At 62.0% G+C, this 17,855-nt stretch overlaps 1 protein-coding gene across 23 annotated transcripts in view; it reads left to right on the top strand.

The window, feature by feature from the left end:
* The first annotated feature begins 1,447 nt into the window (after window positions 1–1,447).
* CACNA1B (calcium voltage-gated channel subunit alpha1 B) overlaps window positions 1,448–17,855 on the top strand; it is a 243,343-nt gene continuing 226,935 nt past the window's right edge. For 21 of the 23 annotated variants that reach the window (XR_004031497.1, XR_004031498.1, XR_004031496.1 and 18 more), the window contains exons 1-3: window positions 1,455–1,869; window positions 2,706–2,811; window positions 6,398–6,537. Coding sequence is in view for 19 of the 23 variants with exons in the window: in XM_030818343.1 (XP_030674203.1) it covers window positions 1,586–1,869; window positions 2,706–2,811; window positions 6,398–6,537 (530 nt within the window). In the remaining 4 variants the exon portion in view is untranslated. Of the gene's footprint in view, window positions 1,870–2,705; window positions 2,812–6,397; window positions 6,538–17,855 lie in introns of those variants that run through there. The other 2 variants (XM_030818353.1, XM_030818356.1) reach the window with 2 other exon arrangements.

Genomic DNA, 17,855 nt, shown 5'->3' on the forward strand with positions numbered 1-17,855 from the left:
CACCTGCTTCCCAGCTAAGCGAACCCTGATTTTGTTTGGGGCAACTATGTGCCCGCCTAGTGGGTGCTGGTCATTCTGGTCCACTTTGACACATGTTCACTTTCCCACCCTCTTAAAGTCAGGGCTGGCCACATGGCCCAGGGCGGCCTAACGGGGTTAAAGAGACACTTGCAGGGGGAGCCTCTGAGAAGCTTTTCCTTTGTTAGGAAAGAAAATCGTAACCTGATTCACAAAGTGGTCATCCTTTGTACACCTGCCACTTCCTTCCCGTTTGAGATGGTGGTGTAGCGGTGTGATGCCCTGTGCTATGACAGCCACCCTGGGCCATGAGGCAACAGGCAGGAAGGCAGAAAGTGTATGTGGGGATTTTGGAGGGAGGAGAGACGGTGGCTTCGTATTCAGTGAGATCACAATGGCATCGTGCAAGCTGCTGCTAGCTGGCAAGCGGGTTGTTCGCCTCTGAATGCAACCTAAGTGATTCAGCATCCCAGCCTCCTGCAGTCCACACTCCACACGGCAGCCCGAGGGACCCTTCAGAGGCCCACGCGCCTCTGCTCGGAAATGTGCGGACCGCCTCCCTCTCAGAAGGCGCAGCCCGCACCGGCCTCACTCTGCACTCAGCGCCTTGCGAGCTTCAGGTCCGAGAGGATCCCTTGTTCCCGAAGGTCTCCCCGACCCCGGGCAGCATTTTCGGAGGTTGTGAGGATCCACGGGCCTGCACGAAGTGAGTGCTGTGTAAATGGTTGCTGTGCTTTGTACAAAACTGTCAGCTCCATGAGGGCAGAGCTGGGAGCCCAGGACAGGCCCGGCCCACGGTGGGCGCTCAAGGAGGCCTGGGGGATGGCGGTGACCGTGACAGGTTCCCTAACCGGGCGTGGCCTGCAAGGCAGTCAGAGACTTCTCTGAGCTGAGATCCCGGGGCCAGCCCATTGCGTGGAAACAGCAGGTCCCGCACCCAGGCTGGAGGCCCCCGACAGAAGCGTCCGCGTGGCACCAAGGCCGCGAGCCGAGCGCACCCGGAGGGTTGGGAAGGCCGGGGATCCGGCGGGGACGGGGCGGGCCGGCCCAGGCCTGGCGCCCAGCTCTGGGCTGCAGCCCCGCGGCTGGTGGCGCCTCCGGGCGGAGCGAGGGGTTCGTCTAGGCCGAGTTTGAGGAGCCGAGGGCGCCCAGGGGCGGAGCGGCCGGCAGAGCGCGCTCCGGGGACGGCCCGGGCTGGCGCTGAGCGGCCGTCGAGGACCCACAGGCTCGTCCACTCCTGGGCCCGGCCCAGCCCCGGGGTGGGAGGGCGCGGAGCGCGGGAGGCGCAGCCGGAGAGGCCGGGGCGGGGCGGGGGCGGCCGCGGGGCGGGGCCGGCGCGGCAGGGTGGGCGGGGCCGGCGCGGATTGGCCTGGCCCCGCCACGTGACCGGCCCCTTATAGGGCGTGGCGCGGGGCCGCGGAGTCGGGTGAGGCGGCGGCGGCGGGGCCAGGCGAGGTCCGCTGCGGTCCCAGCGGCTCCGCGGCTGCTCCGCTCTGAGTGCCTGGCGCGCCCCGCGCCCTCCCTGCCGGGGCCGCTGGGCCGGGGATGCACGCGGGGCCCGGGAGCCATGGTCCGCTTCGGGGACGAGCTGGGCGGCCGCTATGGGGGCCCCGGCGGCGGGGAGCGGGCCCGGGGCGGCGGGGCCGGCGGGGCAGGGGGCCCGGGCCCCGGGGGGCTGCAGCCCGGCCAGCGGGTCCTCTACAAGCAATCGATCGCGCAGCGCGCGCGGACCATGGCGCTGTACAACCCCATCCCAGTCAAGCAGAACTGCTTCACCGTCAACCGCTCGCTCTTCGTCTTCAGCGAGGACAACGTCGTCCGCAAATACGCGAAGCGCATCACCGAGTGGCCATATCCTGCCGGGCGGGGCCGGGCGGGGCCGGGCGGGGACCGGGGCGGGGGCCGGGGCCGGGGCCATCTTCCCGGTGGCCGGGAGGGCGCGACCTGGGGAGGCGTCGGGAGACAGGCGAGGGGGGTGCGGAGCGCCCCGGGGCCCCTCGGAGCGGCGGGTGCGGGAGCATTTCCGTGAGTGCGGCGGGCGCGGGGCGGAGCCCCTTCGCTCCGGACTCGTCCCTCCGCACGCCGGGTCCTGGGGATCCTGGTCGGTGCACAGCGCGCGGCCAGCCTGGAGGGCACCGAGGGCGAAGCCGCGTCCATGCAGGTGCGAGCGCCGTGGGGACGCGGCCGTGCGCGCGCCTGGCTGCAGGTGCCTGCGTGTGCGGGCTGAGCTGGAGCCGGGCGCTGCGCGTGCGTGCGCTCGCGATGCGGGCTACATGTATGTTCACGTGCCTGTGTAGGTACATGTGGCAGCGTGTCTGGAGGAAGCAGTGTGCGCCTGCGCGGGGTCTCCTTCCATCCTCGCCTGGGGGCGCTTGGCCCCCTCCCCTCGGGGCGCTGGAGTCGGGCGGAGCCGGGCCGGAGGCGCTGTCCGCGGTGCTGACGACCGCCTGGGTGTGCCGAGGGGCTGGCGGCCCAGACTGCGGAGGCCCCGCCTCGCGGCCGCCCCTAGGGATGGGGGCAGGGAGTGAGGGAGACCAGGCCGCGTCCGCCAGGAAGGGGGTTCCGGACCCAGTTGTCTCATCCCCTCCGGAGACGGCCTGGCGGTGGCTGCTGCACTGGGCTCTGCTGGCCTCGGCCTCGTGTTTGCCTCCCTGCGGCGTCTCCCGGCCAGTCCTTAACCCACGCACTCCGTTCGAGTACATGATCCTGGCCACCATCATCGCCAATTGCATCGTGCTGGCCCTGGAGCAGCACCTCCCTGATGGGGACAAAACGCCCATGTCCGAGCGGCTGGTGAGTGCCCGGCTGGGCCTGAGGGCAGGGTGGTGGGGAGACCGCGACTCCACTTTCCTTAAGGGTCTGTGCCTGAGAACAGCTCCCTCGGGCAGGGTCGTCTGGGCAGTGCCCCTCTCCGCTGAAGGAAAAGGTAGGCCTGGCAGATAACACCTTCCTCGAGGGCCAGGGCAGCTGGGGTCACCGGCTTAGCCCTGGGCGTGGCCACGTTAGCCCTGGGCCAGTCTGCCCTGTGCCACGAGCTACCCCTGCACCTCAATGGCTGTCATGGCATTCGGCGCTAGACTTTGATCCAGAAAACCATGTTCTAAACTTGGGGCAGGGAAGGGGCATTCATATCTTTGGGAAGGTCAGCTCTGAGCGCCATGTGTGCCCTCCTGGGCTGAGATGGGCTTTGGCCTGGATGTGGGAACCCTGAGCCTCTTCCTCCAAGTTGTCTTGTGCGAGCCTGCTTGGAACCTCTTCTCCAGTGCGCCTCACCGTCCTGTGGGAAGCATTCCTTCTCAAACATTCTGAATCATTTTTACCTGTCCCTAGATTCCAGCCAAGAGGCCCCCGTGGTAGCCCCCATTGGAGCATAGAGTCTGTGCGAGTCGGGGTGCCAGGGCAAGGTCTCTGTGGCTCAACAGGAGGTTGGGTGGAAGGTCAGCCCCGTGGGGTCTCTGGAGGGGCTGGGTCAGAGGAAGGGCAGCATTTTGGAGGTGAGCACTGTTTCTGAGGTCAGAGCACGTCCCCCAGCCCCCACTCTTCCCTGATGCCTGGCCCCTTGTCTGGGTTCCAAGTGTGCCTAAAGACTGGAGCCTCCAGGTGAGCAGAAGACAGAGCAAGTATGGGCCCAGGGGGTTCGGGGCCAGAGGCATCCAGGAGACGGCCTCTCTGGGGTGTCAAGAGCTGCTCCCTCTTCCCTTGAGTCTGGCTTCCGCCCCCACTAGCGTCCTGAGACAAGAGCTATTCAGACTTTAGCCCTGAAACTGAACTCCTTTTGAACCTGGGCCACCGCAGGCCCAGGAGTGCAGAAGGGGAGACAGGGAGCCTGCCCTGGAGGTGAGGCACCAGGAGAAGGTGAGTGGTGGGTGGCCGAGGTGAGGAGGTCTTAATGGAGCACAGTCTGGAACGCCCAGTGGTCTGGGTTATGGCAGGGTGGGGAGGAGGGGTGTGGACAGCCCAGCCACACCATGAGGCAGGCGTGAGTCATGGTCCCTGTGGGGGACTTGGGCAGTAGCCTGGTGGGGCCCCTTGCTTTCTGGAGGCTGGAGAAGAGGGTGAGCGTGAGAGGAAACAGGCAGAGAGCCTTGAATGCCAAGCCACAGGAAACAGGGCAGGGCCAGGGTCAGAGGGACGCAGGCCCAGGGGCCAGGCCGGGGCAGGGGCAGGGGAAGGGAGGATCAAGCTGTCTTGCCCTGCCAGGCAGTGGGTGTCCAGCCTTGCCAGTTCCTGCCTCACAGGTGTGGGAGGGTTTGCTTTGTGGTCATGGGTTGGGGAGGACACTTCTAGGGGTGGCGAGCTAACCTGTTGAGAAAACTGCAGAACATGCCCGCCCTGGGCCAGCCTAGAGGTCTTGGGAGCTCTTGACCAGCCCCAGTCCCATGTTCAGGCCCAGCCATTGATGTCCCTTGGGATGGAGGGGAAGCTGTGCTGCTGCCCACAGAGCAGGCTGAGGCTGGGTGGTGCAGGGGCAGCCCCTCAGTTGTCTGCCAGCCTGGCCCTGGGCGAGGCCTCCCTGGTTCCCTGCCTCTCGGGGCTGTTTCCCACCTCCCCATTGACTCTGGAGCTACCTGGAGCCAGGCCCCAGCTTGCAGTGCAACACCAAGCTGCCTGCACACCCATCCCTCCCACCTAAGCCAGCCTTCAGCCATGGGCTGGGCAGGGCAGACCTGTGAGGAGACGGCTCGGGCTGGGGCCTCCTTCCCAGCCGAAGGTGCTGGCTGGTCCTTCCTAGGCGTCGGGCCTGTTCTCTTTTTCACCAAGAAGCTTCCTGTGAAGATCTCTGTCTGCTGGGGCCCCACTGTTCCCCTGGGGCAGATGGTCAGCAACCCCACCCCTTGGGAAAAGGGGTCCCTCCTAAACAAATCAGACCAGAAGCCTCGGGGCCAGGAAGAGCATGGCGAGTCAGCACGGGCCGTGATGGACCCTTGGGTGCTGGTAGCTTCCACCAGGCACTGCCAGCCAAGCCTTGGGCCAGCTCCACCACAGGACAGGAAGAGCCCAGGCTGAGTAAGGTGGGAGTAAGATGCGGAGAGCCCTCGAGAGCCTGGCTTCCTGGGGAGGAAGGCACAGGCTGTGGAACGGTGGCACTCACCTCACCTGGCAGCTCCGCGGCAGCCCAGCAGCTGCTTCCTCCTGTGACCTCCACAGTCCTGAGGACGAACCCTCAGGGGAGGTCCTTGAAGCTGGCCTCCTCTCCCCACCCCTTCACCTGCTCCCTAAGGCAGCAGCCCCAGAGTACAGGTGTCCCACACCCCCATGCCAACCCTGCACATGCAACTCCCCAGCTCCCCGGGCTTGCCTTGCACAGGGCCTTTCCCTGCCAGCCCCACGCGTATGCTCATGAGGAGTCTTTGGGGTCTCCTCAAGCTCCACACAGCCCGTCTCCACCCTGTTTGCTGCTCCTAGCTCGGCACTGGTAGGGCCTGGCTCTGCTCTCTCGTGCTCAGTAGCTGTTGGCTGGAGCTCAGCCTGGGGTGCAGGAAAGAGATCTTTCTAGGATCAGCTGTCTTCATTCCTTTGGCTGCTCTGTTCCCTCCACCTGGATCCCTTTCTCAAAATCGAGCTGTGGAAGCCTTGCCTGCAGGTGGCACGCCCTCTGGGAGGCTCCCTGCAGTCTGAGCCCAGGGTGGTTCCCAGCCTCAGGTCCAGACTGTGGCTCGTTGCCTCTAGGGTCCTCACAGATGTGGCGGTCATTGCTCAGCACACTCAGGGCCGAGGTCGTGCTTCTCATTTCTGTTGTTTTCTGCCGAGATGTGTGTGTTCTGGTTATCCGGGTGCATGTTGAATGCATAAACGGGGCCTGGACTGAGTTCAAGAAAGCCTGAGCTGTATCCAGGCAACCTTGTGCAGGTTCCCACCCAGAGGCTGCTGTGGCCTCTGCCTGGCTCCCGGGCATCTCTGTGCCTCTGTCTCCATCATGTTAGAATGGGGATGACCTCATGGGGGTATTAAAGGGCCACCCTAGTTGATAAAGGAAAAACTACCTGATAAGCACCCACAGCTAGTACTGTTACATCACCGTCTCCCCGAAGCCAGGCCCACTGCATGGTGCTAGCAGGGAGATTGGGGCCCCACTGTGACGTGGGCAGAAGCTGAGATGCCAGGGTGGGAGGCACGAGGGGCCTGCAGGCATGACTGGGATGTTGCTGCTGTAAACAGTGGTGTCCCCATTAGGAGACACATGCAGACAGCAAGCAGGCTCAGTGATGGGAATGGCTCCTTGGAGAATCTGCAGGGTGTTGGGGGCAAGGTGAGGAGGGTCAGACCCTCACGATGGCTGTGGCCTGCACACAGTGGGGTGGGGTCCTTACCAACCATCTCTGCCCACTACTGCACCTGGTGGGGGCCAGGGGTGACCACTGTTCTGCGCTTCTCCTAGGACGACACGGAGCCCTATTTCATCGGGATCTTTTGCTTCGAGGCAGGGATCAAAATCATCGCTCTGGGCTTCGTCTTCCACAAGGGCTCTTACCTGCGGAATGGCTGGAACGTCATGGACTTCGTGGTCGTCCTCACAGGGTAGGCAAGCTGAGGCCAGGAGGCCCAGCACGTGCGGCCCAGGCGTGTGCTGTCTCAAGCTCAGTTGCGCCGTGGAGCTGGGGTGGCTGCAGTCTCCTCACTGGGGTCCCCCCACAGCCCTGCTGGAGATGAACAAATGTGAGACAGTCTGTTTGCCACCCTGTGTGCTATGGGGGTGCTTCTGCCAGAGGTGCCAGTGCTGTATTTCTCGCTGAAGGGAGGATCACAGTGGCCTGTCCCCAGGAGGCACTGGCTTGCAGAGCCCACAGGCCAGGGGCCACCAGCTTCCATGGCTGGCTGAGCCGCATGGTGCCTGTTGGAGGTGGCTTTGCTGGCCAGGTGAGGGGCTTCCTAGCGAGGAGGAGGGCTGGCCTTCTGGCCTCACCCAAGCCAGTGGTCTGGGAGGGGCACTTGGCGTTTTGAATTCTGCTCCTGCCTGAGACGCTCACCTGTGGCGTCCACCTCGCTCAGAGCCCTTGTGCTGCCTGGGATGAGGCTGTGTGTTGAGTGCTTTCACAGTTCCTAGTGCCAGGAAGGTGCTTCGGCAGTTTCTCCTCAACCACCTACCCTAAGAACAGCTTGTGATTGCCAAAATAACCAGCACATCTAGAAAGTGGACCCAAGGGGCCTGGATGGGAGCTCAGGTCCAGTGCTCTGCACCCCACCCTCCAGGGTGTCAACTCCCCATCCTGTGCAGTGGGCACTGTGAGGTCCCCTTTCCTGCTTCCCTGACTGGCAGGTGGAAGGCTGGGCTGGGCTGCTGTGACTCTGGTGTGGAGAGTGGTGGCTGGGGAGTGAGTGCTTCGGGAGTTGCCCCCACAGAGCCTGTTAGCACTTCAGTGTCAGAGGCCCTGTGCTGGGCCAGGGACTGCTGTCTGCTCTTTCCTGAGCCTTATGGTTCCGAGGCTCAGAGCCCAGATGGAAGAGGAGGGAGCAGGCCCCACAGCAGGCTCCTTCCAGAGCCCCATCCTCACCCAGTGACTGCCCCAGGACGCCTGGTGCACAGGAGGGTATATGGAGGGGTGTTTGGGCTGGTGGCAGAGGAGGAAGGAGATGGCTGTGGAGTCCTCGAGTCTGGGGCTCATGCCTTCAAGGTTCTGTGTGTGTGAGGAAGAAGCAGTCGGCTACACGGCCTCTGGTCTCTTGGGTGAGGCCTTCAGAGGGAGCCTCCCGTTGCCTGCCTGGATCCTGGAGTGCTGCCCTCATCTACTCTGCCTGCCCCTGAGCCTGGTGCTGGCCCCTGCTGGGTGACAGCAGCGTTTACAGAACTGGGCTTGGGGGTGTCGCACGGAAGGCTCAGCCCCCAGAGCTGTCTGGGCTTGCGGGGGTCGCACGGAGGGCTCAGCCCCCAGAGCTGTCTGTGATGTGCTGGGCACAGCAGCATTGAGGTGGATTCTGTGCCTTTCTGCAGCACAGCCCTGGGGTAGAATTTATGGAAGGCCCTGTGGGGGTCTGTGGTTCCGCCAGCAATGCCCGTTGGGGGCTGGAGTGGGAGGTGGCTGGTGAAGAGTGTGGCCTCTTGGAGGACTGGGTGCTCCCACATCCAGTGGATACTCCCAGAGGCAGCCCAGGAGTCACTAGCTGTTTACCTCTCTCTCTCCCTGTGGACCCAAGTCCCTGAGGACAACGGTGCCTTATTTTTTCAGGGGATCCCTGGAGCCTCACTTGGGGCGGGCACCCAGGAGGGGGCAGTGAGCCTCTGCTGAAGTAATGAATTGTTGGGGTGTAAGCAGTGTTGGGGGGTGCGGGCCAGCGGGGAGCTGGGTAGAGGGGAGCTGGGTAGAGGCGGCAGGTTCCGGCCTCATGGGGCGCTGTCCACGGTGCTGAGTGTGTGGCCCTTGAGGGCCAGGAGAGGAGGCAGGAGGAGACGCACCAAGCCCTGGGCAGGACCCCTGGATCTCCCAGCACACATAGACGGGGTCCAGGGCTGCTTCTCCGTCCCCTCCCCTTCTTCCCCCTCCCCCTCCTCTTCCCCCTCCCTCCTCTGTTTCTCTCGGTCTCTCTCCCTCCCCCTCCTCTCCCCTCTTCCCCCTCCGCCTCCCCCTCCCTCCTCCTCCCACTTTGCCTGTCTAGCCCTTTGTCTCCTCTCCACGCTCTCTGTCTCTGGCCCTCTTGGTGTCTTGGTGTCTCTCTGCCTCTCCCTCTTTTCTTCCTGCCGCCCCTCTTTCCCTTGGCTTGAGCACGTCTCTGCTCTCCTGTGTCTGCAGCAGGGCCTGGGCGTTGCTGGGGTGGCTCCCAGGTTCCTCCGCCTCCACACATCTTCCCTCCAGGCAGCCTGGGTTGTGCGGGGAACCCCGGGTTGGAGGTGATCTGTGTCCCACAGGGCCACATGCTGGCTCCAAGTCACAGGAGGGAGCCGCTTTGCTGCTCTCGTGTGGGGCACCTGGGGACACGTGAACCCGTGTGTGCGTCTGTGTGTGGAGGGGGCTGTGTCCGCTGTGGGGGAGTGCTGGTCCATGGGGAGCCTAGGGAGGAGCCTCGCCTCACCTCTGTGAGCCTAGGGCCTGTGGGTAGTGGGCGGTATTTCTCATTAGTTTGTTGTTTTTAATTAGAGTTTATTTAATTGGTGCTCAGAGGGTTGGAGGGAGAGGCAGACACCCTGGCCTGTTGCTTGGCAAAGCCTTGAGCACCCTCAGAGGCCGGCTGGGGCCGCTCTGCTCCTGAGGCTGGTGTGGAACTATGGAGGAGGCCCTGGGTCCGTGCCTCCTGCTGCCTGGGGAGGCTCTGAGCCTCCGTGTTCTCACCTGGGAGGGAAGGTGGGCACTCTGCCCCCTTGTCTCCGCTTTGCTTCTCTCCCAGGACTTTGGGGCACCCTCTGTTAGCCTGTGGGTGTGCGTCTGGGCTGTGGGGGGGCTGTAGTCGGCTCTAATGCTGCTGAACTCCTGCTGCCCTGGGGAGCAGCTGTGGGGTCTGCACTGGGGTCCCAGCCTGGAGGGGACTGTGAGGATCAGAGGCTGCTTCTGAGAAACCCCAGGCCTGTGAGGGCTGCTGGCAGCTTCCTGCCCTTGTGTGTGCCCAGGGCCTCCAGCCCCTCAGTTCCCAGCCGTGCTCTTGACTGGGTCAGCCCATGTGTGGCCACCTGGAACTCCTCTGACTCGCTTGGGCCGGGGTGAGGTCACAGTGGCTGGGTCCCTGCCACGGGACTCTGCCTCGTTTCCAGGAGGGCTCCTGGCGCCTGGCCGTCTCCTGTGGTCGTCTGAGTGGATCATTTGCCAAGAGAGATTCTGGGCCCAGGAGTGAGGCTTCCCTTCCCCGGCCTCCAAGAACACTGTGCTACCAGGGTGGGGTCGGGGCTGAGCCGGCTCCCCACACAGAGTGGGCCTGGGGTGAGGACAGGGGCCCGGTGGTGTCTGACATGGGGGTCTCCAGCAGTTCACTCCAGCAAGAGCCCTGCTGAGTGCCAGGACGCAGCTCTTGAGGACCTCAGGCCGCGGGGAGGTGGGAGGAGGCGGGAAGGCCGCCACTTCCCTGCCTCCGTCTGTCCTCCCGTCCATGCCCTGTCCACCATCCTGCCCTCTGCCCAGCTCTCTGGCCCTGTGTCTGTCCAGCCAGGTGGGCAGCCCTGCAGCCAGCCCTCCCTCCACCTGTTCATCATTCATTCATTCAGTGTTCATAGAGCCTCTGCCAGGTGCTGAGGACTCAGGAGTGAAGGAAGACAGCTGAACCTCTGCCCGGTGGGCCGTGTTCTGGGGACAAGACACCTCCGGGCCTGGTTTCTTTGCAGCCTGGTGTGGTGTGCAGTGGCGTGGCGTAGGCGTGCCCTAGAGAGCAGTCAGCGGGTGGACGGATGAGTGGATGGTGATGAGTTCCGTGCTGTTTTTTCCCACATACGAAATGAGATAAAGCGTGCAGGGTGCAGGCCTGGAGGTGCCACTTTGCATAGGGTCGTCAGAGGACGGACTGGAGAGCGTGAGGGGTGAGCCATCTAGCAGCCTGGGAAGAGGTGTGGCTGGAGGTGGTGATTCGAGGGACATGGGTGTCCCAGTCATCTTCAGAGCTTGAGACCACCCAGGATCCCCAGGGAATGGGAAGTGTGGAGAAAGAGCTGCCCTGTGATGGAGTCCAGGGCACCTGGACTTATAAGTGGCAGCTGGCGGTGAGGTTGGTGGAGCAGCGGAGGTGTGCCTGGCAAGAGGCCACGAGAGGACCCAAGACTGCGCACTGCACCCCGTGGGTCTGAGGCAGGAGCTGGTCCAGCCATGTGGTGGGAGTGAGGGCTTGCTGGGAATGGGAGGAGAGGGGTTGTGGGGGACACCTGTAGGCAATGCTTTGTCTTTGCAGCAAAGTGAGGCAGAGCGACGGGGGCAGGGGCAGGAGAGAGATGGAGGCCAGGAGAGTTTTATGAAGTTAGGGGTTTACAGCCCGTCCATGCCACGTGCATAGTCCAGGAGGGAAGGACAAGTGGACAGTGTGGACAGAAAGGGGACAGCCCTGGAGCCGTGAGGGAAGCAGAGTCCAGGACCTCTGGGAGTGCGGGCCTGTGCATCTGCATAGACCAGCAGATGCAGGAAGGGTGGCGTGGAAGTCCTCTCACCGTGTCCAAGTTTCCACTGAATTTAGAAGCACGTCCATCAGCCGAGGTGGGGCGCGAAGTGAGGCAGAGGGAGAGGGAGCCAGTGAGTGAGTGCGTGGACTGGAAGCCCCTCCACCCGCTGCCCCAGCCTCTCACTCCCCCTGCCCCACCCTCCATCCACCCCTTCCTCGTCCCCTTGTCATCCATTCACTCATTCCTTAGGAAGGGGCTCCTCGTCCCTGTTCCAGTTGCAGGGGACACAGTAGTGCACAACACAGGCCGTTCCTGCCCTCTCAGAGGCTGCGTCCTCCTGGGCGAGGCAGGCAGTGAGTGTTGCAGGGCAGTCGGGGTGTAGTGTGTCCTTCCACTGGGGTGGGGTGGCCCCTGGGGAGCAGCTCCAGCAGGGGAGAGGCTGTGAGGGTGGCGGGGGCAGAGGGGCCTTGGCTCGGGCGTTGGAGGGCTCTGAGTACAGGTGTGGCCCAATTGACTCGTGATGGGTGCTGGGGGCACAGTGTAGACAGTAGGGAAGGAGAGTGGGAGCCGGAAGCAGTGATCCAGGTGGGAGTGGTGAGGGCTTGGACCAGGGGGTGGCGCTGGAGAACGAGGCAGGTGGGCTCTGACGCCCAGAGATGGTAGAGCCCACCGGAAGCCCCGTGGTGCCTCCGGAGTCTGTCACCCATCAGCGCAGGTGCCTTTCCCCTTCCGTGCCCCAGCCAGTCTCACGTGTGTCCATGCTCCCAGTCCTGTCCCCACGTCACTGTCTCTGCCCTCCCAGGCCCCTGAGGAAGCCCCTGTCACACTCTGTCCCCACGTTACTGCCTCTGCCCTCCCAGGGCCCTGAGGAAGCCCCTGTCACAGCCTCTGGCCCTGTGGGGCTGGTTCCACCTGGGGGTCAGGGACATGGGCAGGGTGACAAGTCAGGGCCCCCAGAACCCCAAAGCCCTGGGCGTCCCCACCCCTGTCATGGCTCCAGCCTGGTGCTACCCTCCATGGTCCTTGGGAACATCAGAGAAACACATCCTGGCTCAGGCAGGTGGCTCTCCGGGGGAGCTTTCCAACCACGGCTTCTGTTTTAGTCTAAATTAAGCTGGGATTTCTTTCCAGGACATGTAATTAGAGCCCAGCTTTCTCCCTGGACCCAGCCTCCTGTGGGTTGAAGAGAGTGTGTGTGGGTGTGTGGCCGCTGCACCAGGAGGGAGTCTGGTCAGCGGAGCTCAGGGGCCGAGGCACTGCTGACCCTGAGCTTCCTGGGCAACCGCTGTGGCCTCCTGTTCTTTTGGGCTTTGATTCAGATGGTGGCAGGCACTTCTGGGGCACAGGGACAGCCAGGCCCAGCTCAGGGCCCCACAGAGGGTCCCCACGGGCAAGGAGGATCCACTCAGGGGAGCAGCAGCCCATGTGCAAGTGTGCGGCCCAGAGACGCTGCCTTCCCACAAGGCGACCTGACACTGTGTCTGAACACAGGTGTCAAGAGACACTGTGCCCTAGGGGCCAGGAGGCATGGGAGCATGGACCGAGCTGGGCGTGTCCGTGCTGTGATGGAGCTTTCCTGCCACAGGCTCTGCTTCAGCCTGGGGTCCTTGGACTGCAGCCCTGCAGGAGGTGCAGCACCCCGATCTCCAGTGCCGGGTAGGGCTGGGGTTTGCCAGATGTTCTCTCCCCTTCCCTACTTAAGGCTGGAAATGGCCTTCGTAGGCCCTGACCCTCCCTCCCTCACCCCTAGTGTGGCTGGAACCAGTGCAGTGGGGGGCTGAGTTCTGACACGTCCCTGGAAAGCAGGGAGAGCCCCCATGTTCTGGGGCTGGGGCTGGGGTCACTCCAGGCATTGCCTGGCCGGGGGCTCCACAGCCCCACTCGTGTCAGTGAGAACCCACCAGCCCCACCCCACAGTGCAGGGCCCTGGCCCACGTGCAGTCCGTGTGGTGTGGCTGTGAGGACTAGGTGGGGCAGCAGCACGTGGCTGCTGATCTAGGACCCTGTGACCAAGCTCTGGTGCCCCTTCCTGACAGTGGCCTCCCATCAGGCGTCCATGTCCGTGGGGACAGGCCTGGCAGCTGTGCTGGGGACATAACAGCCTGAGGAGGTGCTGCTGTTGTAGGGTGGGATCCTGGCCCCTCTTCAGCACACGCCCCTGGCTGGGTCTTTATAGAGGGCCTGGCCCACACCCCTGCTCTCTTTCTCTGTGTCTCCCCCCTCCCTCTCTGCCTCCTTCTTCCTGAATTTCTGGGTTCTTAACACTCTCCTGTACTGGGGGGCAGAACTGGGCCCACTGGGAGCCCCCAGGGTCTCCTGATTCTGTGCGGAGCGAGGGTGCACACTGCCCGGGCGTGAGACCTGGGGCTTGGCTGTGCTGTGCTTGGGAGGCTGACCCTGGCTTTGGGCTCCAGTCCTGTGGGGTCTTCTCTGGGGTCTCCACATCTCCATGTGTGCTCTGCTGCCTAAGGAGCCCAAATCCAGAGACTCCCTGGATAGAAGCAGCACGGGGCTGGCTCACTGGATGGGCATCGGGCCAGCATTACAGACGCCTGGGGTCTCTCATATGCCTGCCTGGCACAGCAGACCCAAGGGAGGGTTGGCCTCTCTGCAGATCTTTCACCATAGGGCCTGGAGAGCTGAAGGAGCCCACGGCTGCCTTGGATACCGCAGAGTTTCCCAGGGGCACGGGGGACATGGGTGGGAGTTAAGGGAGGGAGGTTTCAGCTCAACCCAGAGAAGGACTTTTGTCATTCAGGGGGGTCTGGGCTGCTGTCCTGAGGCAAGTGGGGACTGGACCATGTGGTCTGTTCTTTATTCATATGTCCCTGATATGGGCCAGGTACTTGCTGGGCACGATGGAGCCAGGGCCCTTCCCCCAGGTGTCTGTTCTGCCAACGGCAAAGTCCCCATGCCCCAGGGTCCACTCTGTGTTCCAAGTCTCTCCTCTCGACGGTGACTGCAGGCCAGGCTCCAGGGATGGGCGGTTCTGCAGGTGTCACAGAGTCCCCCTTACAAGCCTTTCTCTTCAGGGACCCACCAGGAGGGTCAGTCGCAGGCTTGATTTCCTGCCCCAGCAGCTGGAGGGGTCGGGGTCCAGCGAGAGTATGGTGGGGACAGTGACCGGCAGGGCTGCAGGCCCTTTGGCTGGGGTGAGCTGCGTGAGAAGCCTTGAAGGTCACAGTTTGGGGAGTCTCAGCCCAGGACCCCGTTCTGAGGGGACAGTGCGGGAGGGATGGGGCAGGTGGGCAGGGCGGCCTGGGGGCCTGGGGGCCTGGGACTGGCCATGCTCGTCTCTCTCTGTGGTGCCGATCTGTCCAGCTCTGCCTGTGGGTGGGGGATGGAAGGGAGGGACACAGCTGTGTGGTGGCGGGGACACACGTCCACTCCTGGACCGTGGCCGGCCTGTGCGTGGCCAGGCAGGTTGGGCTCTCAGGGCGCATGGCTACTTCGAATTTTGGGTCTGTGGCTGTTGGGCTGAGGGAGCATAAGCCAGGGATCTGAGATGGGCTCTAAATTTGTTGTCAATATTTAAGAAGGAGCTTTCACGCAAAAACCCGTGTTTTCATCTTGCTTGGGAGAAGTCCCTGGAGCCCCCACTCCCTCTGGAGCAGCTGCCTCTGGATCTGGGAGGCTGGGCGGGCAGTGCTGGGCTGGCTGTAGAAGAGCCGCCCCTCCTGGGGACTGGCCTGTTCCAAGCCGTCTATGGCCTCTGGTCCAGGCTCAGGCTCCAGGTACTCACTGGGGCTGCTGTGTTCCAGTGCCCTGGGGGGTCCCACGCCTGTGGCGGCTCTCGAGGATGGCTAGGCTGGTGTGGTGCGGTGGCTGGGGGGCAGGGGACCTGCATTCTGTGCACATGCACCCACAGAGGTCACAGGGGTTCAAGTTCACACCCCGGGAGGGTGGGAGCCTTGCTCCTGTGGGCATGTGGTGGTGGACACCCCTTCCTGCTCTCCTTCTCCTCCTTCACGCTGGAGCGGCAGAGCTGCAGATTCACACCAAGGTGAGAATGGTTGCTAATGGCTTCTCGGGGCCCTGGACTAGAAGAGGTGAGAAGGCAGGTGCTGGCTGTGGGGCTGTAGAGTGGAGGGGCCTCCACCCTGCGTGCCTGCGTGCAGCCCCACACGTGCTGAAGCATCTCTGTTCCAGCCAGACGGATGCTAATGCAGATTCATTCCTAGCAGGTCACATGGTAGCACCCCCCACCCAGTCCCTCCCCTCTCCACGACCCTGCTGTGAGCTCCTTTCTCCAGGGCTGGGCAGGCCCTTGTAGCCAATGCCACCCTCCCTGTCTCCCCTGAGAGCACAGGAGCCTGGTGAAAAGCGCCTTTGTGTCTTGGTCCTCCTCACTCAGTGAGCGGCCTCTGTCTTCTCCACTCCCACCCCTTCTTCCCCACCAGGCTGGCCTCTCTTTGCCCTCCTCTCTCCCCGAGAGGTTTCCCTGCTGGCTCACCACAAGGCCCAGCCTCTACTGACAGGCTCATTCCCTTGAAGGACTGGACACTGGTCTGCTGGGGAGGCTGGAGCAAAGCAGCACAGCCGGGCGCTGCAACAACAGACATTTCCTTCTCAGTCCTGGAGGCTGGAGGTCCAAGATCAGGGTGTCGGCAGGATTGGTTTCTGGCGAGGCCTCTCCTGGCTGGCAGATGACTGCCTTCTCCTGGTGGGCGGTGCTGATCCGATGGACCCCAGACGCTGGGGCAGGCGGGATGCAGAGCCAGGCCTGCGGGGTCCCTTGTGGCCATGTGGGGGCTGCTGTTGCTGGTGCATCGTGAAATGGTTAGATGGTTCGATGTTTGTAGAATCCGCCATAGTTCTCCCCCTTTCCTCTGACTGTGGGTCCTTTCTCACGCTTCTCTGTCACCAGCCTCTGGGCCTGACAACACAGCTGCACTGGAGCCACAGGCACCCTGAATGGGCCAAGGGTGGGACCAGGTGAGGAGGAGGGGCACTGTGAGACTGCAGGCAGGAGGGACGTCCCCTGGCACATGGCAGCCTCCTGTCCAAGGGTGGGGGCTCCTGAGCGCCACCTCCTGCTCCGCCTACCGGCCCCACCCTAGCACCTGCTGTCTCAGAGCCTTGCCCTGGGAGTACAGCGTGTGGGGAGGGAATGCTGTCCCTGTTCCCATCACGGGCCTACTCAACACTGGGTGGAATTCGACACTGCAGGCAGACAGGCACAGACTAGAGACCAGGAGCAACAGGTGGGGCGGCCGCCGTGTTTCCATTGGCGTGCATCAGCGGTGCGTGGGCTCCCAGAGCCTGACAGGCCTGAAACGCCCAGACACACAGATACAGGGACACACGGAGGGGCTGCTATGGCACTGCGTGTCTCGCCTGGTGCTGGGCTCTGTGCCATCTCCAGTGAGGGCCTCTCTCCAGGAGGGCAAAGGCCCCCCACCCTCCCAGGAGGTGCCTTTACTCCACAGACTTGCCAGGGTCCACAGCCTGGGACCGTGGGCGTGTGGGTGAAGGCCCGGTGCACAGCTGCGAGAAGTGGGCAGCACAGCTCCTGAGACATGAAAAGGTAAAAGAAAAAATAAAAGCTGGCCTTTTTTTTTTTTTTTTAAAGCTGACTCTTTTGTGAGGTTTCTTATGTGCTGGCTGCTGTTGTAATACAATAATTTTATAAATCCAAGAGCTCGATGCTGATATTAACAACCCCCCTTTAAAAAAAAAAAAAAAAAAAAACGCCGGGTGAGGTGGCTCCTGCCTGTAATCCCAGCACTTTGGGAGGCCAAGGTGGGCAGATCACGAGGTCAGGAGTTCGAGACCAGCCTGACCAACATGGTGAAACCCCATCTCTACTAAAAATACAAAAGAATTAGCCGGGCGAGGTGGTGCGCGCCTGTAATCTCACTTACTCAGGGGGCTGAGGCAGGAGGATTGCTTGAACCCAGGAGGCAGAGCTTGCAGTGAGCTGAGATCACACCATTGCACTCCAGCCTGGGCAACAGAGTGAGACTCTGTCTCAAATAAATAAAATAAAATAAAATAAAATAAAATAAAATAAAGGTTTTATTTTGAGCTAATTATAGATTCATAATAGGCAGTTGTAATAAATGATATAGAGAAAGCAGTGTACCCTTTACCCAGTTCCCCCAAAGGAAACCTCTTAGGAAACTGTAATAGGGCCACGGTCTCATGACTAGGTGCTGAGATTGACACAGGGCCCAGAACAGCCCATACCTGGAGGGCCCCTCATGTTGCCCTTCTATGACTGCACCAACCTTCCTCCTACCTCACCCCTCTTTACTCCCTGGCAACCACTAATCTGTGCATTTGTATAATTTTGTCATTTCGATGATCTTAGATAAATGAAGTCATACCTTTGGATTTGCCTTTTTCACCCATTTGCTTCATGAAATACTATGAACAAAGCTGTATACACATTCATGTACAGGTTTTTGTGTAAATATAAGTTCTCACTTCTCTGGGATAAATGACCAAGAATACAATCATTAGGCCATGCTGTAGTCACATTTTTAGTTTTTTTAGAAACTGCCAAACTCTCAGCCAGAGTGGATGTCCCGTTTCACATTTCCAGCAGCACAGGAGCTGTCCCGTTTCTCCACAGCCTCGCCAGCACGGGGGTTGTCTCTGTCTTTTTTTTCTTTTTGCGATTCTGATAGATATGTGGTGATCATTGCGGCTTTGATTTGCATTTCCACGGCCAGTGATATTGGACATCTTTTCATGTGGTTCTCTGCCATCTGCATATCCTTTTATTTTATTTTTTTTCAGATGGAGTCTCGCTGTCACCCAGGCTGGAGTGCAGTGGCACGATCTTGGCTCACTGCAAGCTCCGCCTCCCGGGTTCACGCCATTCTCC

The sequence above is a fragment of the Nomascus leucogenys genome, chromosome 8 (assembly GCF_006542625.1).
Source record: "Nomascus leucogenys isolate Asia chromosome 8, Asia_NLE_v1, whole genome shotgun sequence".
Lineage (NCBI taxonomy): Eukaryota > Metazoa > Chordata > Mammalia > Primates > Hylobatidae > Nomascus > Nomascus leucogenys.